We start from the raw sequence: 24,543 nt of genomic DNA on the forward strand, positions 1-24,543 counted from the left end.
AGAGCTTGGTTTATGGAGTAGTTTTCTCATGTCCTTAACTATAGTGCATGACATTACATCCCTCTATTGTATGTTAGTTACTATGTGTAGTTATAAATGCATGGCATTTCTTTCCTCCTTTGTAGTTGTTATTCTCTTAAAACTCAGCTTAAGTTAGCTTTCAGGATGAAAAGCCATTTCTCCAACTTTGTCCATTTCTGAGAAGAGTTTAAAATTAAAAAGGATAATGGTTTCTCTTTATTTTTAAGATTTGAAAGTTATTAAACCTTTTAAAGTTATACCTAAAGGAAAAGGTTTCTTCTTTTTTTCAAGTCCTGTTGATAAAAAAAAAAAAAAAAACCAACTCACGTTCAGAACAGTTGGTAACTCTCTGGTATTTATGAAACTTTCATTACATATGTTAGCAAGAAATTTCAAGTTAAATAATGCTAACACAGTGTTACCATGATCATGCAATTTATTTATGGCAGAAAATATAAATGTGAGAATACATAATTCACTCACAGTTTTGTCCTTACCTTCCCATGTTTGAAGCTTCAGCTGTAGTGATATGACTAGTTTCACCTGCATAGCTCATGTGAAGCTTTGCAAGTGTGATCCCCAGTGAAACAGCTGCTAGGTTAGAGATATTTGGAACATATATTCTTCCAGAAATAGATTTGTATAACTTCGATAATGGATTCAGTGAGAATTTACTTAAGTTTAAATTTAATTTACGTAAGTTGTTACATATGGTTAGTTGTTAATATTCATTCAACTTTTTTCCCCTTAATACAAAAGTGTTTTTCAGTGATAAATTTAAGACTGTCTCTATGTTTGCTTTGGAGAGAACTTCCAGTGATATATAACTTGAGTGTATTAAAATGTGAACACGAACTAGAATTATCAACGTGTGTTGTACTTAACAGATTGCTTCAAAACATATGTATAATAATTACTGTTTTCATATTTACTCTGCCAGATGGTGTTGAAACTCTGGATTCTGGATGGCTGACATGTCAGACTGAAATAAGATTACGTTTGCATTATTCTGAAAAACCTCCTGTCTCAATAACAAAGAAAAAATTAAAGAAATCTAGATTTAGGTATTGCAATGTGTATATGTTACTTAGACCATTTGTTTTTACTAATGCTGTAGATTTCTTTTTTTTTTTTTAATGTTTATTTTTGAGAGAGAGAGTGCACGCACATGAGAGGGGGACGAGTAGAGAGACACACACAGAATCCAAAGCAGACTCCAGGCTCTGAGCTGTCAGCACAGACCCCGACATGGGGCTCAAACTCATGAGCCAGAGATCATGACCAGAGACAAAGGTGGACACTTAACTGACTGAGCCACCCAGGTGCCCCTGACCCATTTGATTTTTAGCCTTTAAGTGTATAAACTAAGAACATAATACACTTATAGATAATGTTACATTTTCTTTTTTTTTATTTTTTTTATTTAAAAAAATTTTTTTTTTCGACGTTTATTTATTTTTGGGACAGAGAGAGACAGAGCATGAACGGGGGAGGGGCAGAGAGAGAGGGAGACACAGAATCGGAAACAGGCTCCAGGCTCTGAGCCATCAGCCCAGAGCCCGACGCGGGGCTCGAACTCCCGGACCGCGAGATCGTGACCTGGCTGAAGTCGGACGCTTAACCAACTGCACCACCCAGGCGCCCCTAATGTTACATTTTCTAATTGAAGGGTCTTGTAAGAGTGAACTGCCTCCCTGACTCAGATTGTTACAGTTAAACATACTAGTCTTTTTTTTTTTTTAATGTTTATTTATTTTTTTGAGAGAGAGAGAGAGAGAGAGAGACCAAGCATGAGCAGGGAAGAGGCAGAGAGAGAGGGAGACACAGAATCCAAAGCAGGCTCCAGGCTCCAAGCTCCAAGCTGTCAGCACAGAGCCCGACATGGGGCTTGAACCCACAAACCATGAGATCATGACCTGAGCCAAAGTTGGACACTTAATCAACTGAGCCACTCAGGTGCCCCACTTCTCTTAGTCTTAACTGCTAAATTTGAAACCAGAAAATTTTGGTTGTATATAGATAAGTGATTTCCAAGTGTATGTATCTTTGTAGTTTCTACTATTTAAAATTTCTTAGTGTTGCAATATTTAAACTTGCCATTTGAGCCCTGCGTTGGGCTCTGTGCTGACAGCTTGGAGCCTGGAGTCTGTTTCAGAGTCTGTGTTTCCCCCTCTCTCTGCCCCTCCCCTGCTCGAGCTCACTTGCTCTCTCAAAAACATTAAAAAAAAAAAAATTTTTTTTTTTTTTTTTTTTTTTAAAGAAATTAGTAGATAATTAATGGTTGGGGTTCTGCTTGGATTGCAAATGCATACGGAGTCCTATACCATTCTTGTTTATGTAGAAGTTACTTTGAGTATTTGTATATATTATTGTGTTAGGCTTATATTGGAATCTTTTTGTATAACCATACTTTGGTGGGCTCTACTAATTAAGTAACTGATTCCTATTGAAATAATTGTGTATGGGACACCTGGCTGACTCAGTTGGAAAAGTACGTGACTCTTGATCTCGGGGTCCTGAGTTAGAGCCCCATGCTGGGTGTAGAGATTACTAAAAAAAAGAAACTTAAAAAAATTCTGCATAACTAGAAATTTGTGTTTGTTCTGACCACCTTTCCCCCACCCCCCAATTCATATTAGTGATAGACTAAACCCTCATGGCATAGGAAATAAATTTACCTGCAAGAATATCAGGACTTTAAAAATCTAGCAAAGGTTATACATTTTAACACTTTTTTTTTTAATGTTTATTTGTTTTTGAGAGAGAGAGAGACAGAGCGGGAGTGGGGGAGGGGCAGAGAGAGAGGGAGACACAGAATCTGAAGCAGGCTCCAGGCTCTGAGCTGTCAGCACAGAGCCCCCACGCAGGGCTCGAACTCACGAACCATAAGATCATGACCTGAGCCAAAGTTGGACACTCAACTGACTGAGCCACCCAGACACCCCAAAAGCTTGTACATTTTAAGTAAAACACTAGACATGTTGTTCTGTCTCATTATCACTAAGTTTTAAATACAAGTTTCTCTTTTATTTGACTTCATCAATAAGGGGAAAGCAGTGTCTCTTTATGATAGATTATAACCTTCATATAGCTACTTAAAGAAAACCTTTAACATAAATGAATAAAATTCTTTCATGGATCCCTTTAAACTTGAAATTTTTTATTTTATTAAAACTTTTTTTGCTAAAACACATTGCTGTTAGCAAAATTGTCATTTTTTATTTTTATTTTATTTGTTTTAATGTTTATTTATGAAAGGGGAGAGACAGAAAGTGAGCAGGAGAGGGGCAGAGAGAGGCAGACACAGAATCTGAAGTAGGCTCCAGGCTCTGAGCGGTTAGCACAGAGGCTGACGTGAGGCTTGAACTGACAGTCTGTGAGATCATGACCTGAGTGAAGTCGGTCACCCAACTGACTGAGCCACCCAGGTGCCCTAATAGTCATTTTTTAAAAAATCTTTATGCCTTTCTTGCCCACTTATTACTATGCAGTTGTGATCTCTTTTCGTATATCCTGGTAGAGAATGTTTGTTCCTTCAGGCTAACTAATAGAGTCAGTTGTCCAGAACTCTTAAGAGTTAGACTTCTGAGAAAAGATGATTTTTGTTTCTATTATTAAAATACTACTCTTGATTTTACTGTGTGATTATAGAACAGTATTGCTAATTGAGTTGTGTAGATATACCCTCTGAGAGACCTTGGGCCTCAGCAGTGGTTGGAGGCAGTAGGTTATGTAAAGAGAGCAGGCCCCACTAATACAGTTCCATTATTTGTGTTATCAGATCTCATTTAAATCTAGAGTGAAAAGTTTTCATACCTTAACTGTTACTCTATACAGCAGGTAACATCACTTCTATGTTCATAGTTTATAATTGTTTAATCTATGTACACTTTTTTCTTTTTTCTTTTGTAATGTTTATTTTTGAGAGAATGAGAACGAGTGGGGGAGGGGTGCAGAGAGAGAGAGAGAGAGAGAGGGAGACACAGTATCTGAAGCAGGCTCCAGGCTCCGAGCTGTCTGCATAGAGCCCGATGTGGGGCTTGAACTTGTGAGATCATGACCTGAGCTGAAGTTGGACGCTTAACCAGCTGAGACACCCAGGCGCTCCTAATCTATGTACATTTCAATTGGTGCAAGAAATATTCTAGAATTGAGTTGACTCTTTGGCATTACAAGTATGCTATGCAAGTAATTGTTTCTCATTGGGAGGAGACCGGTTTTTGTGGCTCTGTGGCTTAGACAGTTTGGTCTTTGTTTTCATTGCTTGAAGCCTATAAAAAGTTTTAGACTCTTGGTCTGTTTTTTGTTCACTTGTTTCATTTAGAAAGCACATAAATATAAATACATAACACATGTAAAAAGTATGCATACACACAAATAGATTTAATACAATATTTTTCCTTAATAATGTACTTTTCCCAGAGTACCTGGACTCACTGTGGATAAGGTAGAAGAAAAAGGAAAAGTTTTAATTTACAGCCTCCAACTCTAGTCTTTTAATGTACACTAACAATATGGTTCAATTTTATGCTTGTTTTGTACGTATGTTCTTTAGTAAGACATTTCAGAAGAATTTGACATGGCCAGTTATAAATGAGATAATAGTAAATGCCTCTATAGATTCAGTTTTTTAAAAAACAATGAAAACAACTTCAGGCATAATGAGCATGTATCTTGTTTTTTTTAATACTTTGCAGAAATATATGTAGATAAAAACACTAGTGTTTTATGAAACAACTAATGCCATAACCTGTAGTATGATGCAGTCTTATATAATACGGTATTTGTGTTATTTAAAGAATTAGCATATTCAAGGAAAACTTGTTTTTTAATTAAAAAAAATTTTTTTAACATTCATTTTTGAGAAACAGAGTGTGAGTGGGGGAGGGGCAGAGAGAGAGGGGGACACAGAATCTGAAGCAGGCTCCAGGCTCTGAGCTGTCAGCACAGAGCCCGATGCGGGGCTCGAACTCACAGACCGCAAGATCATGACCCGAGTCGAAGTCAGGGGCTTAATCAATTGAGCCACCCAGGTGCCCCCAGGGAACACTTTTGAATTTAGCATTTAGGTAACATTTGTATGAGTTTTCCTCTTCCATTTTTGTTTTTTGCATTTCATTATTTTTTCCTTTCATGTAGGGTAAAGTTGACACTAGAGGGCTTGGAAGAAGATGACGATGATAGGGTGTCTCCTACTGTTCTTCACAAAATGTCCAACAGCCTGGAGATATCCTTAATAAGCGACAATGAATTCAAGTGCAGGCATTCGCAGCCAGAGTGTGGGTATGGCTTACAGCCCGATCGTTGGACAGAGTACAGCATACAGACAATGGAACCAGATAACCTGGAACTAATATTTGATTTTTTTGAGGTAAGTGATTATTTCACTGAGGGGATTGAGAAAGAATGCAAGCATGGGCTTATTTTTATATGTTTTAATTTTTGTAGTCTGATTTGTGTAAACCCATGATCATACATCTTTTTAGATGTTTATTCTATACATTTTAGCAGGCTTAAAAAACTTGGAGTTGATAGATCAAGTACTATAAAAAGAACTTCAGCTGAATTGATGTTTTACATCAATGTAAGTGCCTGTTTTTTTGTTTTTTTTTTTTAAGATTTTTAACGTTTTATTTTTTATTCTTTTTTGTTTTGTTTTATTTATTTTGAGAGAGAGAGCAAGGGAGAGGGGCAGAGAGGGAGTGAGAGAGTCCCAAGCAGGCTCTGCACTGTCAGCACAGAGCCTGATGCAGGGCTCGATCTCACAGACTATGAGGTCATGACCTGAGCTGAAATCAAGAGTCACTCAACCCACTGATCTACCCAGGCGCCCCAAAGAATTTTTTATTTTTAAGTAATCTCTGCACCCAACATGGTGCTTGAACTCACAATCCTGAGATCAAGAGTCACGTGCTCTTCCAATGGAGCCAACCAGGTGCCCCTGTGCCTATTCTAAATGTAAATGAATAATATCCAAAGGAGCCGCTAAGGGTAAATAGAGGAACAAGCAGACTGTATAACTATTGGTGGGCAACCCAGTGTAACCAGCATGATTGTGTCCTCTTTATGACTGAAGTCTGTGGTTTATTGAGGCATTTTATTATAAGAATACATCATAACAGTGAACTCATTTTTGCAACTTTACTTGATATTATAAATATATAGTAAAACATAGTTACTGTGAAAATTGCGCCAGGTTGTTTAGAATCTGCTACCAGCTTTCTAGAGCTGCTTGTGACTCTCAACATTAGAGCTCTCTGGCTTGCTGGCTGTACAGGTGCTCTCCTCTCCACAAGTCATGCAGGGTCCTCCGCTGAGGTCCTTGCTTTATTGTGCCTGGCTAGTGGTTATGTGTACTGCTTTCCTGACACTCTTGCTCTTTGTCACTTGCACTCCCATTTCCATTAGATTAGAGCACCTAACCACAGTTTTGTGAAAATAGCAGAATACAGAATGGATTTAAGCTCGCAGGTAGTGCCTGTTACCCATAATTAAAATCATTATAGTCTTCAAGTTTTAATAGTCTTTATGCATAGCTGTTGCAACTGGCATTTTGGCTACCTTGCATTGTATGGGATTTAAAGTGTTCCTTTCAAAAAACTACAATAAAGAATTCTATTTTTAAAAAAAATCTCTGATTCAGTGTTCCCTAAGTAATAAGATCTGTGGGACTTTATTATAAAAATGTGAGGTTTTGGTTGACTGTTTCCTTATTTCTTCAGGACCTACCTTTTAATACTCTCTTGAACATCCTAACTTCCTTTTCATTTGGTGAGCAGTTTTGGAAATACTATTTCTTTCATAGATTAGGCTGATAAAATATCCAGTGTAATTTCAAAGTGAGTATTCAGTTTCCTAGAGAGTTAACTATCCCTTTATGTCACCTGTGTGGATTCATTTTTAGAGAATATAATACACATTAACAGCCCACTACAGATACTTATTAGTCTTTGAATGTAAAAGTACTTAGAAACTTCATCAGTGTTTTAAATTCATCTAATACATGTTAGAGGATCAGAAGTGCAAATCAACAGTTACAACTAATCAAGTACCATATAAAATCTTAAAATATTATATATTAAAAGAAAATGTATCTTTTATATTACAAAGAAGCTATCTGAATTACTTGAATATAAGTTTGATTCATATTTTATGGATCTTCCTCCATAGGTTCTGAATTAATGGAAAATAATGAAGTATAAGAAATTGAATTCATACCTCTTTTTTTTTTTTTTTTTTCCAGGAAGATCTCAGTGAACACGTAGTTCAGGGTGATGCTCTTCCTGGACACGTGGGAACAGCATGTCTCTTATCATCCACCATTGCTGAGAGTGGGAAGAGTGCTGGAATTCTCACTCTTCCCATCATGAGCAGAAATTCCAGAAAAACAATAGGCAAAGTGAGAGGTAAGCCTGGAGAAGCAGAGGGTCCCTTTACAAATGAGCAAAGATTAAGTTCAAATTTTAGCTAGGGTCAAATTGAGCTTTTGCGAATGGTGGTGATTAAATTAATAATTTGTTTTAGAATATTTACTACTATAGTAACAAGGGGCATCAATTACATTTTCTGGAAGCTTTATTTGAATCAGTTTTGACTTGTTATTTTCTATTTGATAGAGATAAAGTTGGTTTGATTGGTATTGAAATGTAGTGCCATTTAAATGTTCATCGTGGCCTTTTTAATCATCTTTGTCTTTGTTTCTCCCCTTTTTTTCTATGAAAGTTGACTATATAATTATTAAGCCATTACCAGGATACAGTTGTGATATGAAATCTTCATTTTCCAAGTATTGGAAGCCAAGAACACCATTGGATGTTGGACATCGTGGTGCAGGGAATTCTACAACAACTGCTCAGTAGGTTGACTATTTGAGTGGTATTAGCATTTGGTAGCTTATGCATGGTAAGGTTCCATTGGTTTGGCCCACTAAAGGTCAAATGAGCCTTTTATTATTACCTGGGATTTAATGTAATTTGGTGATTAGGGTTCCCAATTCAAATTAATTGGAGACTCTCTCCTAAGACTATCTGGTTAATCTAATGTCTGCTGAACTGATGTCGAGAGGACATTAACAAGAGAAATCCAGGAAAGCTTGATGCGGGGAGGCAGCCCAAACCTCAGTCTGTGTGTTGTGATCCCAGCTTTTGGCATGCTTCCCTTTCTGGGGCTCAGTTTCCTCACCTATTCTCAGTATCATTTCCATACTTCTGCCCTGCTGGGTGTCAGCCTTTCCCCACTCCCCTGGTCTGCCAATATTTAAGTCCTCTGAGGCACCATTGCAAGGAGCAAGTATCTGCGTCTCTCATACGTCATGTCGCTGCAAGATTGTTTTCCTTGATAGGTCAACTCACTTGGGGAGGTATGCGTGGGTGTGGGATATGTTTATGTTAAGCTTGTAAATACCTATAATCATTAGAGCTTGCATTTATGGAATAAATGCATACACCAACTAAGTGATGGTCACAATCTTAATTTGGTGGTGGCAGAAGTAGCCTCAAAACAGGATAAGAACTGTTTCCATTGTTGAAGATAGAGTTGGCTTATCACATTTGTTTTGTCTTTTCTATAGTGGATGATAACTATATATAGTTCTTCTCTTTCAGGCTTGCTAAAGTTCAAGAAAATACTATTGCTTCTTTGAGAAATGCTGCTAGTCATGTAAGTGACCCTCTCTTCTTTTAAACAACTTGGGAATATTGGTCCAAAGGTAGGAAAGTAGAGAAATGTGGGCCTGGGGAGTCTCTTCCATTAGTAGCTTAAAAAAGTTAAGTAGGTTGAAACTGTATGCTTCTTCTGAATGTATATCTAAGTGAAGATAAAGTATCTCTAAGCATTTGTTTTTAGATTCTTGGTGAAGATTGGCATGAAAACAATGGAATCATTAGCATCTCTGTTTGAGGTTACAAGTTTTGAGTGATGGGGGCAAGGAAAACATTCCCCAGTAAGCATTCGTTTTCATTAACTCAGTAATGTGCTCATTCACATACTTTGGAAATAATGCTTATAGAAGGATTTGATAGTGGTTTTATGTTAACATTTAAGTCTGTCAGTTTATATCCTGCATACCATCTTGATTAGTTAAATTATGTTAAATTAAGAAATTTATCCAGTTATAAAGTGTCCATTTTTTAGCTTGTAGTTTTTTCCAGCGACTGCAACTTGACATATTTAATCAAGAACCTGAGATTCCCCTGTGGCTCCCTGCTGCCCTGTACCTGACTAAAAGGCCTCATGCTCCCAAGTTAGGCTAAGGTGAAAACGGAGGACCATCTCATGCTCTTATTATCATTTTTTTCTCCACAGTGTCCTCCACATGCCTTAAACTTTGCCTTTTAAAAAAGAGTTCAGCAAGTAAACTTGATTAGATAGATGTTTAACTTTATCACTTATATGACCACACTTATTCTAAGACATACTTTTTCATATTTTAGCATCTCTAAAATGGGTATGGGTTTTACAACTTTCTTAACCTTGCATCATGGTTTGGCACCATTTTTTCCCCTTTTAGTTGTATATAAATATTGCATTTTATAGTTCATTACATCTTACATTAATTATTTTAATGTTTAAAAATATTAATAGTGGACACTTCTATCTTTGTGTTGAAAGGATTATATTAAATCTATGAGTATGTTGGGCTCTAGTTCATCATTTGGAACCAGTTTTAGTTCATTGTAGCTAACTGTTCTAAACATTGGTTTATTAGCTGTAAATACATGAAGATCCCTGTTAAGGAACTTTAGCTGTCTCCATGCTTTTTGAGAGAGGATGTCATTAAGCCTTTTTTTCTTCCATGTTCTGATGAGATCCTTTGTAATTCATGCTGATCACATTTCAGAATGCCATATGCAAGTTATTAATGGCTTATTTGTTTTAATGTTACAAATATCCCTGTAGAGGTTCTGGTACGTTATTGGCTTATTTCTTAGAGCTCACTCACACATGGATTTTGGGATCAAGTTTTACCACTTGGTAAAATTATCTTCCTGAAGGATGGTGATCCTGTAAAGTTAAACATTTAAAGAGCTACATAATTCGTTTAATTTTTGTAATTATTTAAGGGTGCTTGGGTTTGTTCTCTTCGGTAGAAAAGCTTTGTGTTATTGTCTTGTTTACAATACTAGAAGAAGGTAAACTTATTTCCTGCTTCAGAAGTCATTAAGGAAATGGGCTCCTTCGATTCTAGTCTGGGATCCACGTGTGCTCACAAGTTGAATACCCTCCGTGACCTAAAGCTCGGGGAGGGGTGCAAGTGTATCATCCGTCCCCACACAGCACTTCTCTGGGCTGCAATATCGAACAGAATTCTCAGACCTTGTTTCCTTTGATCCCAACTGGCTTTCTTTCAGTGAACTCACACCTTTGTGGGTCAGTTTATGTTCTCAGCTTTATTTGAATTAATTCTTATGTCAGAGTGGGTCCGACTTGGAAAAATGCATCCTTAACTCATTCTTCTCGTCCTCCATCCTGTTGCGGCTCTGTCCGGAGATTGGGCTTGTGCGGTGCAGTTCTTGACCCCATTGCTGCTCTCTGTGTTTTCAGCAGCACCGTCCTTTCCTCTTGACGCTGCTTCTGGGGTTTTGCCTGGAAGGGCTGGAAGGTGTGCTGCTCATGTTCAGCAGGGAGCAGAGCTAAGGCACGGCAGTTTACTCCTTTCCCTCCTCATCTCCAAGGGCCAGCTGTCCAGCTCTGGGACCTAGGGGCAAGAAGGCACCAGCTGGCCCTGTACTCCTGGCTCTTGGTGGACTCCATTTCTGCTAATAGCAGTGGTGGAGGTGACAGGCCGGCTGTTGCCACAGAGTGGCCCTGGGATGTGTTCAAGAAGATCAGTGCCCATATTTTTGCCAGGAGAAAATTGCTATGCTATCACAATGAAGTAAATACTTAAAATTGTTTTCAGAGAAGAAATTAGTTTTTAGAAAAAGCTTGAAGTGTAACATTAATTCATGAGGAGGTTTTTTGTTTTTATGTACAAGTCTGTAAGTTTATAGTGAATAGTAAATTTTTTACGTCCTTATAGTTTTGGATGTATTGTGGGCCAGGTAGTGTTTTTCAAATCCCTGTTTCCTTTATTTGTTAGGGTGCAGCCTTTGTAGAATTTGATGTACATCTTTCAAAAGATTTTGTGCCTGTGGTGTATCATGATCTCACCTGTTGTTTGACAATGAAAAAGGTATGTTGAAATTCCTTCATTTTTAACTCTTAGAGTTACTTAGGTTTGAACACTAGAAAGTTGGTTTTATGTATATGTATATATTTAGTTATTTATTAAGTAGAGTTGATCAGTTCATTTTCTTAGTTGATTACTACCAATTCTTTCCTCTGTCAAGCTTTTGCAACATCAAGAGAGTGAGGAGACAGGAATAATAATTCCCTAGAGCAGGATCTCTGTACTGCTCAATTTGCTTTTTTCTGTTATCTAACAAAAGGACGTTCCAGGTGCCTTTTATGTCAGTCTGCCACTGTTCCTGTATTGAAGCAAGAGAGGAAGCTTTTATAGTGTCTATTTTCTAGGCTCCCTTCTGTTTCTGCCTCCAGCTTTTTCTCAAATTAATATGCTAATATGATTTGGCAAAATGAGAAGAGCCACAGTGGAAAAATGCTTTGGAGCCAGATAGTGGAGGACCTCAGTAATGGGGTGTAGACCTAAGAGCTGGGGAGATGTGACAGACTTTTGAGCCAGGAAGGGAAATGTTCAGAACTAAACTTCCCGGTGTAAGTACTTGATATAAGGGGAATTTAAGAGGACAGAAACGAGAGACAGGGAGAGTGGTAATGTGGCCAGAGGTACAGTATGCCTGGACTGGAGTGGAGATAGAATGGAGAATGGCATGGTGGAGGATAGAGTCCAGAAGATTTGAAAATCCATATAGTTTCTTAAAAATTGTAATTGTTGTGTAAATGTAATTGATAATTACATAGTGCTTAAACTTTAGTATACCAATTAAGTGATTTCTTAAGGACTTAAACTAGGAGGGATCATTTGCCATTTTCTTTAAAATTGTTGAGTATCATTTTCTGTTGAGATGATTTAAAGTTCAGGCTAATTTGCTATCATGTATGATGTTCTACCAGACACTATTGTTGTGGTATATGTGGATATGGCAAGGCACCTGGCTCTGCCTACTCGTGAATTCGAATCAGTCATGGGGATTCGGATTAGTATGATGTATAGAAAAGCATGGTTTTGTTTCTGTGAAATGGTATTAGGAGAAGGAGGGGAGGATATATATGCACCTGTTTAGATGATAGAGGTAAAATATAACTTAGTAGAAAAGGAGCAGATGGTTTTGCCATGGGGGAAAAAAATCAGTGCAAAATAGAAAAAGAAGGAATGGAGCACTAAAGATCTTAGTAACCAAGATGGAGGTTAATGAATCCAGCTGTAATTTCTAAAAATCTGTGAGAGTTACCTGAAGAGTATTACTGATCCTATTGTTAATCAGATTTTGTCTTGCTCTTCAGTTGAACCTGGATGATGAGTTAGGGAATGAAAATATCAAATTGTATGTATTTTTAGTTTTAATTTTTAAGCAAGTATTTTAAGCAAGTACTTTAAGCAAGTTTTATTTCATAAAATAAATTCATGTTCATTATAAAACAGCAGAAGGGGCGCTTGGGTGGTTTAGTTGGTTAAGTGTCCGACTCTTTATTTCGGCTAAGGTCGTGATCTCACAGTTTGTGAGTTTGAGCCCTGCTTTGGGCTCTGTGCTGACAGTGCAGAGCCTGCTATGTGTTCCCTCCCTCCCTCCCTCCCTCCCTCCCTCCTCTCTCTCTCTCTCTCTCTCTCTCTCTCTCTCTCTCTCTCTCTCTCTCTTCCCCCCCTTCAAAATAAATAAACTTAAAAAAAAACTGCAAAAGATTATGAAGAGTAAGCCTTCCTTTTTCCCCTTTTTCCTTGGTCACACTCTCTTACTCTTAATAGTTTATTTTGTATCCTTCTAGAAAAGCTTTATGCATACATGGCTTCATACCATATGTACATGAATGAATATACATGTAAAGGATTTAGCATATTTGTTGAAGATTTATTGGTGGTCCATTAACTCATGCCTGAACAATGTGACATATGATATGGTATTAAAATATAAAACATTTGGGGCGCCTGGGTGGCGCAGTCGGTTAAGCATCCGACTTCAGCCAGGTCACGATCTCACGGTTCGTGAGTTCGAGCCCCGCGTCGGGCTCTGGGCTGATGGCTCAGAGCCTGGAGCCTGTTTCTGATTCTGTGTCTCCCTCTCTCTCTGCCCCTCCCCCGTTCATGCTCTGTCTCTCTCTGTCCCAAAAATAAATAAACGTTGAAAAAAATAAAATAAAATAAAACATAAAACATTTGCTCATGGGGAAAACATAATAGATTAGAGTTCCTATTACATATTACTGCTTAGCGCTAATCAGACATTTGTTTCCCGTGACCATTGATTTCTGTGGCTATTTTTAACCAACGTAAGTATGAAAGATTGAGAAAAGTTTAGAAATTTACCGACAGAAATTAATCCTTACATAGTACTTGTACATGTTGATTGTGTAGTCATGTAACATGGATATATAGGTCAAATAAAATGTGAACAGAATGACAGGAAGTAGGGGAAAATAACTGATTTCTGGCTTTGTTCTCTGTGTCTTCAGGGTCCTATCCTCCCCCCAGCTGTTATTTTCTTCCAGGCACTCCCACCTACATCAAAAACAAAAGCCAGAATTTAAGAGCTGGAAGGTGGTGCTAAAAGAGAGGAGCTCCCCTACGTGGGCTCACTGTGGCCACTTGTTAGGCCTGACTAGGGTCAACATTAAGTAATAATTTGAGGCTTATTTTTCTCTTTATTTTCTTTTTAGAAATTTGATGCTGATCCAGTTGAATTATTTGAAATTCCAGTAAAGGAATTAACATTTGACCAACTCCAGTTGTTAAAGGTAGTCACAATAGCATACAGTGTAAATGATCTTTCAGTTTTAGAATGATTTATACTTATTTGTTTATGGTAGTGTTCTATTTGTGCATGGAGATGACTGTATATTCAGCATGTATAGAGCGTATGCTTTGATTTTCTGTTCTGTTAGGAAAAATGGGTTTGTGCTAATCCATTTGTCTTCTCTAACAGTTTCCATGGACCCCACTGTTTCTGCATATGTGAAGGGGCTTGGCTCTAATCCTTTGTAGGTAGACCATAAGGGCTAGCCCTTCTTTCTCATTCGTAGTCTCAGGTCGCCTCTGGTCGGCATTAGCCCTTCTTTATCTAACTGTCTTTATTTTACAGTTGGCCTTTTATGCTGTCCTTGGTTTTTATATTTCTGTTACTATCTAAGCTTTGTGTATCTTTTATACCATGTAATTTTATATGGTGACTCTTCCTGTTCTCGTTAGATACCTAAATAAATGGTTGATTGAATATAAACACTTTCTTAAGAATTTTTATTTATATTCTTCTCCCCTACTTGGGTATTTGATCATGATCTTATGTGTATGTATGCACATATGAAATATATACAGTTGTTAGTGATTATTCTTACTAATAATTCTACATTTTACAGTTTTCTTTAACTTGCTAGCTTTTCAAGTTACAGTTCTGTTAACCATACACCTTCATAAACTAAGACTTTTTTCCAATTGCATTTTGTGTGTGTGTGTGTGTGTGTTTTCTAGCTCGCTCATGTGACTGCACTGAAATCTAAAGATCTGAAAGGTATGTACCGATATGGAAGCACTGTTTTCATTTCATAGTTAACATATATATGGTATTTCCTTATTCTTTTTAACTACTGTTGGTCATTTTAATGTGTATAATACTGGGCTATCTAAATAATTTTATAGATATGAGGTCTTTACGTATATTTTCAAATGCATTTATGTCGTGTGTATAGTAATTACATGTTTTTACTGTTACGAGTTTTCTTAGCTTGATCATCAAAGTTCTTTATGATTTTGTACCTTATCATTCTTTCTAAACATTCTTTTTCTTTTCTCTTTCCAAACATTTGTAACCATGACAAAATAGAGGAAAAATCAAGTATAGAAGCTGGCTCCAGAACCAGGAGTCTGAATCCAGTTCTAATATTTACCTACTGTAACCTTGGGCAGGTTACTTTAACCACTCTGTGCCTCAGTTTCCCCAAAGCTTGTCCTGCCTGTGGAATCCCTTTGTAACTCCACTTTGTACTCTCATAGAACTTTATAGTTTGTGTCATTCATTTGAGATTTAGTGGATCCTTTTTTTAACCCTTTATTCTGTACATGTCCTGTCTCTTCAACTAGAATGTAAACCTCTCTAGGGTGGGAAAAATGTTTTTGTATTCCCTGAGACACTTACAGTGCTCTGTATATAGTAGGTGCTCGTTAGATGTTTACTTGCAGTGGTGATAACAGGATAGTTGGAATGCCTTTATGAAGAAATTGTGAAGTGCTAAAGACCAAAGTGTATCCCTAGAGCATAGATAGGACTTTCTAAGCTTTGTAGCTATTTCATGACTGTTAAAAATAAAATATATTTTATTCATTTAATTTATTAGTATTACTTAATATTTACGTGGAAAATATTATATGACTTTAGTCTTTGTAATACACTTTTTTTTAAGAAAGGAAAAGTTGAAAAGTTTGATATTAAATTTTTTTGCCCTCTTGGAAAAAAATTCTTACATGTTTTGAGATAAAATTTGAATTAAATGGTAGTGGTAACAAAAGCACAATGGTAGCTTTAGATTCTCTTAATTTCTAGCTTCTAAACTGATTTTGATATTTCAAATAAAAGCCTTAGCAAGAGGACCCTGCTCTTTAATTCCATTGAGAAATAACTAATCACTGCTGGTGACTACTTTGTAAAAGTAGTAAGAAATAATCACTGTTGGACTCTCAAACTTGGTGTTTCTATGAAATGTTGCAAACTAGTCTTCATAAAGGATGCTTATTTCAAAATGGAGGTTTTATAAACATAATAAATATACGAGCTTTCAAAAAATACTGCATAAAAAGGGTCTCCTAATTACCTCTACATCTCTTTCTTTGTCCTAAGAGTTTAGGAAAAGATCTTAGTGATAAAATGGTATTTTATCTACTGAGTTTTTATAATTTAAAATTTCAGAATCTGTGGTTGAGGAAGAAAATTCTTTTTCTGAAAATCAGCCATTTCCTTCTCTTAAGATGGTAAGTTTCTTAGGAAAACTAGCACAAGACTTACTTCATTCATTCTGTTATAACTTGAATAATTTATTTTGGCACTAACAAGGCTGTGTCAAGGACAACATTTATAAAAACTTGTTATTGATTCTTTTTAGAGAAGATACATTTTTGGTTTGTGTACCTATCCTACTTTTCTTTCTTTTTTTTTTTTTAAGAATAATTCACCTGCTCAAATGAATAAAAATGCTCACCTCAATGGGTTAATTTGGTAAGAATAGGAAATTCACACATTTCTGTATATAAACAAGAAATAGAAGGCACAGAAAAAAGGGGTGAGAGGGACATGTGATGGTGGGAGAGGTATTTTTACAATGTTTAAAACTGTTCCTGGGGCATCTGGCTGGCTCACTTTGGAGGAGCCTGCAGTTCTTGGGGTCGTGAGTTCTAGCTCCACGTTGGGTGTAGAGATTATTTAAATAAATAAAAAACTTGAAAAAACACCAAACTGTTCCTTAGCGTTTGGAGAGAAATGAGATTGTCCAACCAAAGAAAATGAGTACCCTGGTTACATAAAATGAGACACAAATTTCGAGAACTCCCCTGAAAAAACATAACAAATACTAGCATGAGGATTTAAAAACTAGACACAATTCATACAGGAATCCCTTTAATATTAGCAGGCAAGCCTATATGGATGCCAGGCACTCCTTGGTCATGCTGGATCTGCTTTTTTTCCCACTGGCTCCATTTCCTAACTTCTGCTTTTCTCCATTGTCTTTTTCTGGTGATGTCAGGTACAGTAGATATATCTTAGGCAACAGTATATCATTTCAGTTTATCATGATTATTCACCCTACAGAGGAAGCTACCAGAGAACTCCTAAAGTGGACATTGTTGTAGTGTGTTTAAAACCTGATTGGAGTAATTTTTCAGTTATTTATGAAGCCCAGTTAAGTTACATCATTTCTTCTAGTTCAGAATTCTGAAATCATTTGGTTCTGAGAAATCACATGATTCCTAGACTTGTGATTAAATACAATTATTAAAAAAATTGGGGCGCCTGGGTGGCGCAGTCGGTTAAGCGTCCGACTTCAGCCAGGTCACGATCTCGCGGTCCGTGAGTTCGAGCCCCGCGTCAGGCTCTGGGCGGATGGCTCGGAGCCTGGAGCCTGTTTCCGATTCTGTGTCTCCCTCTCTCTCTGCCCCTCCCCCGTTCATGCTCTGTCTCTCTCTGTCCCAAAAATAAATAAAAAACGTTGAAAAAAAAATTTAAAAAAAAAAAAATTGTGTATTAACAGTTTAACATTTATTTAACCAGATAAATTAAACACACATTTATTCACTCTGTCACCATCGCTGTAATTTAATCACAGATGTTTTAAAACCAAAAAAGGCTAATGAATACAATCCTAATTTAAAGGAGAAACTTGATGTTTAGGAGTCTTAACACGAATATACAGTATTTTCCTTATTTTTCTAATTTTGTATTAGCTCGGTAACAATGTGATAGGTACATTAAATAAAATAAGGCTAAAGATACCAGAGAAGAAGGTCAAACAGCCACACATGAAATTGTTTACAAACTGTTTAAGGTACTTGTCATGCAGCTGGTTAGGGCAGACCCAAGATCCCTGATGGCGAAAGGACTTTAGGTTAAGGATGTGTCTTTTGTAGTGGTAGTGTATCTTTCCTCCCAGATCTTGCCATAGACCACTGCTTTTGCTGCTTAATCTCTTGTTTAATTTAATCACCAACCATGTTGTAATTCGGGGTATGGGAAAAGATAGTGGTTTATGCTGAAGGCACAAAACATTTTATCCTTACTTAGTGATATGTTTTACTATCGGTTGCTTTTTTGTAGTAATTCTGTTTTCCTTTTTTTTCTTCTCTTATTCTACCATTCATCTCACCAAAAACAAAACAAAATTCACCTCCAACAAACAAAACTCTAGGTTTTAGAGTCTTTGCCAGAAGATGTAGGGTTTAACATAGAAATAAAATGGATCTGCCAACAAAGGGTAAGTAATCCTTGACGTAACACATTCTTCTTCCTCTTTCTCCCCATTTCTTCAAATGCATTTGTTCCTCTCTCCTTGTTTTAGTGGAAAAGTAAGACTGAAATCTTACTCTGGCTTCTTTCAGCAAGCACAGTGCTTGTTGGACCTTTTTAATAAAAGCATACTTTATCCTTATATGTGAGTACTTGAAAGGAGTGATGAATGTATTGTAGTATAAATTTCAGTTTAAACATGTCTCATGTGGATATTAATATGGTGGTTTCTGGACATACTTATAAAATGAACAGTGGAAACTAAGAACTTTATGTAACTGATGAGTTTTTGTTTTCTTATCCTCCATTTAAACATATATTTTCAGTAATTTCCTAAGCAGTTTTCTGTTAAGTGGCAATAGTAGCTAGTAATAGTTAATCAAGAAAAGAAATTTTCTGCAGGTGTGTTTTAGATCAGTCACAGATTTAGACTTTTTGCTGTTGCTCCACAGTTATATATTGAAAAGCTGCTATGGGTGAGCATTTTGTTGGTGCTGGGTTCAAGTACTGAGCAAAACAGAATAAAACTTGCCTTCTTGGAATAGTGTAGTTGAGGAAAATAATTCACTATTGAATATATCAGATGGAGATGTGTGTAAATGGTTAGGATGTATGGTAAGAGGGTTGTTGGGGTGGGGAGGGCACTGAAAGCGGTTAATTCAGGTATGATTGGGCAATCAGAGCAATATCCTAGAATTTGTTTTGATCAGAATAATCTACAACTGCCCTCAAATCATGCCTTCTAAGTAGCTGTTTATGATAAGCTGGTCCTGGTTAACATAGTGATTTTTCTTAATAAGTGATTTTTAGTTTTCTGAGCTCTTAGGGTTATTTTATTTTATTATCATTTTTTTTTTCAATATATGAAATTTATTGTCAAATTGGTTTCCATACAACACCCAGTGCTCATCCCAAAAGGTGCCCTCCTCAATACCCATCACCCATCTTAGGATTATTTTAATGACTAATAGATAAAATGCCTAATATTTGAATATCAACAGGACTCTTGGTATCTTAGCTATATTTAGAGACTATTTTTATTACGTGTTGAGGGTACTTGATATGCCTTAGAGCCAAAGAATGAGATTTTTAACTAGTAATTCATAATTACCTGGACTTTTTGTAATGAGTTAGCAAGTGAAGTAGAGTCCTTTTGTCTTACAGTTCATGAAGATTATATAAAAATATTTTAAAGTTAGTAAGGTGCAGATTTCCAGAGTTCTGGTTTTTATTCTGTTAAACTTATTAAAGCAAAAGTTTATTGATGATATAATCACTTTGCATATAAGTGTCTCTACCTGAAATATGACAGCTGCACCATCACTAAGCAGCTGTGTGGTCTTGGGCAAATCACTCAATCTTTTCAAGCCTTAGCTTTCCCCATGTAAAATAAGAGTTGGCTTAGATGTTCCCAAGATTTTTTTTTTTTTTTTTTTTTTTTGGCACTGTGATCCTAGGATATTTAATGGCCTTTGTTTTTCTGTTTATTTTTTCCATATAGGATGGAATGTGGGATGGTAACTTATCAACGTATTTTGACATGAATCTGTTTTTGGACATAATTTTAAAAACTGTCTTAGAAAATTCTGGGAAGAGGAGAATAGTGTTTTCTTCATTCGATGCAGATATTTGCACTATGTGAGTAATATTAAATTGTTTTCACCTAGACTCTTAAACCGTAGCTGGGATTTAGGGACAGAGGTTGTGATTGGAGGTGGGGAAGTTGCCCAGACTTCACCCTTGACTTGTCCTCCCAGTTAGGTTCTATATATTCTCACACCTCTAAAGAACTACCCTCTACTCCAGCAAACCTCACACCCACAGGGTCCTAGTACCTCACACTCTGTGTTCATTTTATAGGCAGGTAACATCCTCCTTACCAAATATAAACCCTCGAGGGCTTTCTTGTTGGCCATTTCTGAAAATATTTTAGCTTTTTTATAGAATAATTAAAAAGTTTTCTTTTATTGATTGAAAGATGCAATACATGTTAATGGTGATTATAGCTCAGTCATGGGATTATGCTCTTTTGGTGGGGGGGCAGGGGCGGTTTCTTTATATAGTCACAGTTTCCTAAAATTCTAAAATGATATATAAGAATTATCTCCCTGATGAAAAGTATTTTCTTATTGTCTTCTTTAGGGTTCGGCAAAAGCAGAACAAATACCCCATATTATTTTTGACTCAAGGAAAATCAGATATTTACCCTGAACTCATGGACCTCAGATCTAGGACAACCCCCATTGCAATGAGCTTTGCACAGTTTGAAAACCTACTGGTAAGTTACATTTGAATTTTTTAGATTTTAATTTTTTAAGAAATGTCTTAGAGCAGTAGTGAATAAGTTTTTGTGTTATTTTACACATCTGATTGGTTAGTTTTGACCCATGTTTAGCAAGCTGATAGCTCTACTTAAAAATGAGGATATTAGATCTCAAAATAAAAAGCAGTTAAATGAACATTAAAGTATTTTCTTCCAGGCCTAGGTTAAGTAAGTTCTTGTAGTTTAGTTTTCTGAGTGGATTTTATGAATCATCTAAAATGGCTAGACTGTAGACTTCTTTGATAAATAAATTGTAATTGTAAGAAAAAGTCCTAACAGTTTTTTCCCTGTGCATTCTACTTTGGAGAACACTGATGTAGAATACGACCAATTAGTATTTGCAGTTAATAAGTTACTTTCTCATGAGTAAATTATTTTTCTTCTTTTAGGGAATAAATGCACATACTGAAGACCTGCTCAGAAACCCATCCTATATTCAAGAGGCAAAAGCTAAGGGACTAGTCATATTCTGCTGGGGTGATGATACCAATGATCCCGAAAACAGAAAGAAATTGAAGGAGTTTGGAGTTAATGGTCTAATTTATGATAGGTATTTGTCTTTCATGAAAAGTTTTCATGTATTGTTAGGAAAAAAATAGTTATAAAATTAAAAGTAATATTAAACTTAGTTAAAATTCTGTAGTTCAGCCTGAGGTTTAACATTTATTTGTAGAGTTTTTCAAACTTTGGAGTATAGCACAACCACTTGGGAAGCTTGTTAAACATTCAGATCACTGGGCTCCATACCAGATGTACTCTTGTCTTGGTTGGGGGGCTCTCTCCCCCAGATGCTTCTCTCTCTCCACCAACTTTCTTGGGGGTCTCATCCAGTTCTGTGGCTTTTCATACCTTTATTCTTAAGTTTTATGTCTCCAACCTTTACATCTCAGACGTTTCCCCTAACTGCTTAAACTTTTGTATCCAGCTAGCAACATCTGTTCTTTCTGTAGACTTCCTGATTTCAGTATGACAACTCTGTCTTTCCAGTTTCTCAGGCCAAATCGTTGGAGTCTTTCGTGACTGTACTTAAACTCATACCCCAAAACCAGTCAGCAGAATCTTGTTGATTCTGTCTTCAAAATCTACCCTGAATGTATCCACTCGCCACACTTGCTATATAGTCAGTCTCCACTGAGAAGGACACCTCATTTCTCACGTGGATTATTGAAGTTGTCTGCTCACTGGCCACTGCCTTTATTCATGCCTCCCTGCTATCTGTTCTTAGCACAGCAGCCAGAGGGAGCCTGTTCTAATTAAAGTCAGCTCCTATCACTGCTTATAACTTGCAGTTTTCTGTGTCACCTAGAGTAAAATCACAGGCCCTTCCAAGGCCCCGTGTGAGCAGATTCCATCTCTTTTCCCCCCTCCCCCACCCCAACACGCCCACACAAACAAGCTCCGTGAGGACAGGCTCTTTGCCTGTTTTGTTCACTATTCTATCTCTAAAAATTAGAATAATGTGTGATACACAGTAGGGGTTCAAGTATTTGTTGAACTTTTTTTTTCTTTTTTTTTTTAAGCTCCCTAGGTGTTTCTGATGTAAGTTTGAGAGCCGCCAATCTGATAGATGAAAAGATTGCTTAATATAAAGAAATTTTGGGTTAGAAGGGATGTCATTTAGTCCACTGAGGGGTGGGCAATCTTACTAATACTTGAGCAACATCGTACAAAGAGTAAGTGATGAAATTCTTACCAGGCTTGTTTTAAAAAATACTTTCCTTGGGGCGCCTGGATGGCTCGGTCGATTAAGTGTCTGACTTCAGCTCAGGTCATGATCACCAGCCCCACGTTGGGCTCTGTGCTGACAGCTCAGAGCCTGGAGCCGGCTTCAGATTCTGTATCTCCCTCCCTCCCTCCCTCCCTCCCTCCCTCCCTCTCTCTCTCTCTCTCTCTCTCTCTCTCTCTGCCATTCCCCTGCTCATGCTGTCTCTCAAAAATAAATAAACGTTAAAAAAAAAATACTTTCCTTGATTTTAGTTCCCTTTACCGTTTGTCCTGTATAGTTGTATCACTTATAGTAGACCTTTCCAACTAGTTCAATGAAGATAAAAATTTTACATCACTTATATGAGACATTTCCAACTAATTAAAGGAAAATAAAATGTTTACATTAATCATTTGAAAGAAGTGCTGGCTTTAGCAAAATTTTGGAGAATATTTCTTTCTTTGAGGAGAAGGAAGGGATGATTGCAAATATTTTCAGGCAAGGAAATGTATTGTGAGACATACCGTGTATAATAACTTCCCTTCATCTGAAGGGCCTTACTTAGAGCCAAATTGTGACATGTAATGGAGAACAGGAATATACTTTGTGATAAAAAGCCCCCAAGAAAGAGAGTTCTTCCTGGCTAAGGATCAATAGGAGTACCTTTTTTAAAGTTTATTCATTTATTTTGAGAGAGTGAGAGAATCCAAAACAGACTCTGTGTTGGGGCTCGAACTCATGAACTGTGAGATCACCACCTGAGCTGAAATCAAGACGCTTAACCGACTGAGCCACCCAGGTGCCCCAATAAGAATGCTTTCAAAGAGGAAGTGTTGAGTTGGTTTTTGGGAGTGGCTAAGTTTGCTTTGACAGGATTTGAGTTTCAGGCAGAAGCAATAGCATGACTCAGGGCAGGACTATGTTGAAGACATTGAGGAGATAGCTCAGGGTGGGGCTCCTGCTAGAATCTGTTAGAGTTGGTGTTTACCCTTGAACTTTTCTTTTTTTTTTAACACTTTAATCTGAGAGCTACATATATAAGTATGTATGTGTGTTTTGTATGTGTATACAAGATTTACAGTGAAAACCAGCAGTCCCCTGTGCCTGTTACCCCTTTCATTGTTTTTAGCTGAGTTCCTGTGCCCTGATGTTTTTTAAGCTATTTTGTTCTGGTATGTAATGTGCTTATGTTACTATTTTTTTTTTTTAATCATCAAATTTAGACATTGTGGAGAAGTTTTTGAACAATTAGTGATTTGGGAGCCTTTGATTTATTTTACATTGGGGGAATTATTGATAAGATGAGGTGTTTTAGTGGGTCAAAAACCGATTTAGTCTCCTTTTACAAAGGTATTAACACACCGTAGATTTTACATTTAATCATGTTTTTGCAGTACGTTATGGCATATAAAGAGCTGTGTTCGATTTGGTGATATTTGGAGTTTTTGCATTTGTGATAAGATGACCTTTAATTTACCTTTCTCAACTGGTTGTTTCTCATTTTGGTATGGGGCAAATACTTGCCAAATAGAGTAATTAGGCAATGTTCCTATTTTTATAAAATAATTACTGTACCTGCTCAAATGGTTAAAAAATTAAAATATAAATTCAGTAACAGACACGCATGTTAAAGAATATTAGCATTAGATTTGAAGTCTGCCCTTTGCCTCTCCCTAATTCAATTCCCTTATCTCCTCTCTCAGATACAACTTTATCAAATTATTATTCTCTTTTTAAAAATTTTAAATTCTTATTTCAATCACTAAATAGTATCGTTTAGTTTCTCATGGCTTTAGACTATTTGTACTTTTTTCCCACTTGTTATAATGTTCTTAAAGTCAATCTGTTTATTGTATGTAATTATAATTTATTCATCTTCGTGACTGTGTAGTATTCATGGCTATGTCTCTACCACTGTTTATTCTACTTGAGAACATTTAGGTAATTGCCAAGTTTGCTTTTGCAAAACTTTTGCTTTTGCTTCCTGTCATCCTGAGTGAAGACTGCTCCCTGACCCTTCCTGTGTCTGAGCTTCCATTTCCTGTGGTCCAGATATTTTTTGCTTTATGGTTATTTTTATGGAACACACCCTTCAGTAACTTCTTAAGAAAGGAAGACATGGAGGGGCGCCTGGGTGGCGCAGTCGGTTAAGCGTCCGACTTCAGCCAGGTCATGATCTCGGGGTCCGTGAGTTCGAGCCCCGCATCAGGCTCTGGGCTGATGGCTCAGAGCCTGGAGACTGTTTCCGATTCTGTGTCTCCCTCTCTCTCTGCTCCTCCCCCGTTCATGCTCGGTCTCTCTCTGTCCCAAAAATAAAAATAAACGTTGAAAAA

At 36.9% G+C, this 24,543-nt stretch overlaps 1 protein-coding gene across 2 annotated transcripts in view; it reads left to right on the plus strand.

Moving 5' to 3' along the window:
* The window catches only part of GPCPD1 (glycerophosphocholine phosphodiesterase 1), a 50,998-nt gene that overhangs the window by 20,800 nt on the left and 5,655 nt on the right, over nucleotides 1-24,543 (plus strand). For both annotated transcript variants that reach the window (XM_025932818.2, XM_086701739.1), the window contains exons 7-19: nucleotides 962-1,085; nucleotides 5,161-5,392; nucleotides 7,265-7,427; nucleotides 7,744-7,876; nucleotides 8,625-8,679; nucleotides 11,102-11,194; nucleotides 13,855-13,932; nucleotides 14,663-14,702; nucleotides 16,095-16,156; nucleotides 18,085-18,150; nucleotides 19,684-19,820; nucleotides 20,325-20,460; nucleotides 20,895-21,055. In XM_025932818.2, coding sequence (XP_025788603.1) covers nucleotides 962-1,085; nucleotides 5,161-5,392; nucleotides 7,265-7,427; nucleotides 7,744-7,876; nucleotides 8,625-8,679; nucleotides 11,102-11,194; nucleotides 13,855-13,932; nucleotides 14,663-14,702; nucleotides 16,095-16,156; nucleotides 18,085-18,150; nucleotides 19,684-19,820; nucleotides 20,325-20,460; nucleotides 20,895-21,055 — 1,480 coding nt within the window. The remainder of the gene's footprint in view (nucleotides 1-961; nucleotides 1,086-5,160; nucleotides 5,393-7,264; nucleotides 7,428-7,743; nucleotides 7,877-8,624; nucleotides 8,680-11,101; nucleotides 11,195-13,854; nucleotides 13,933-14,662; nucleotides 14,703-16,094; nucleotides 16,157-18,084; nucleotides 18,151-19,683; nucleotides 19,821-20,324; nucleotides 20,461-20,894; nucleotides 21,056-24,543) is intronic.

The sequence above is a fragment of the Puma concolor genome, chromosome A3, assembly GCF_028749965.1.
Source record: "Puma concolor isolate L17-30 chromosome A3, mPumCon1.1.hap2, whole genome shotgun sequence".
NCBI lineage: Eukaryota > Metazoa > Chordata > Mammalia > Carnivora > Felidae > Puma > Puma concolor.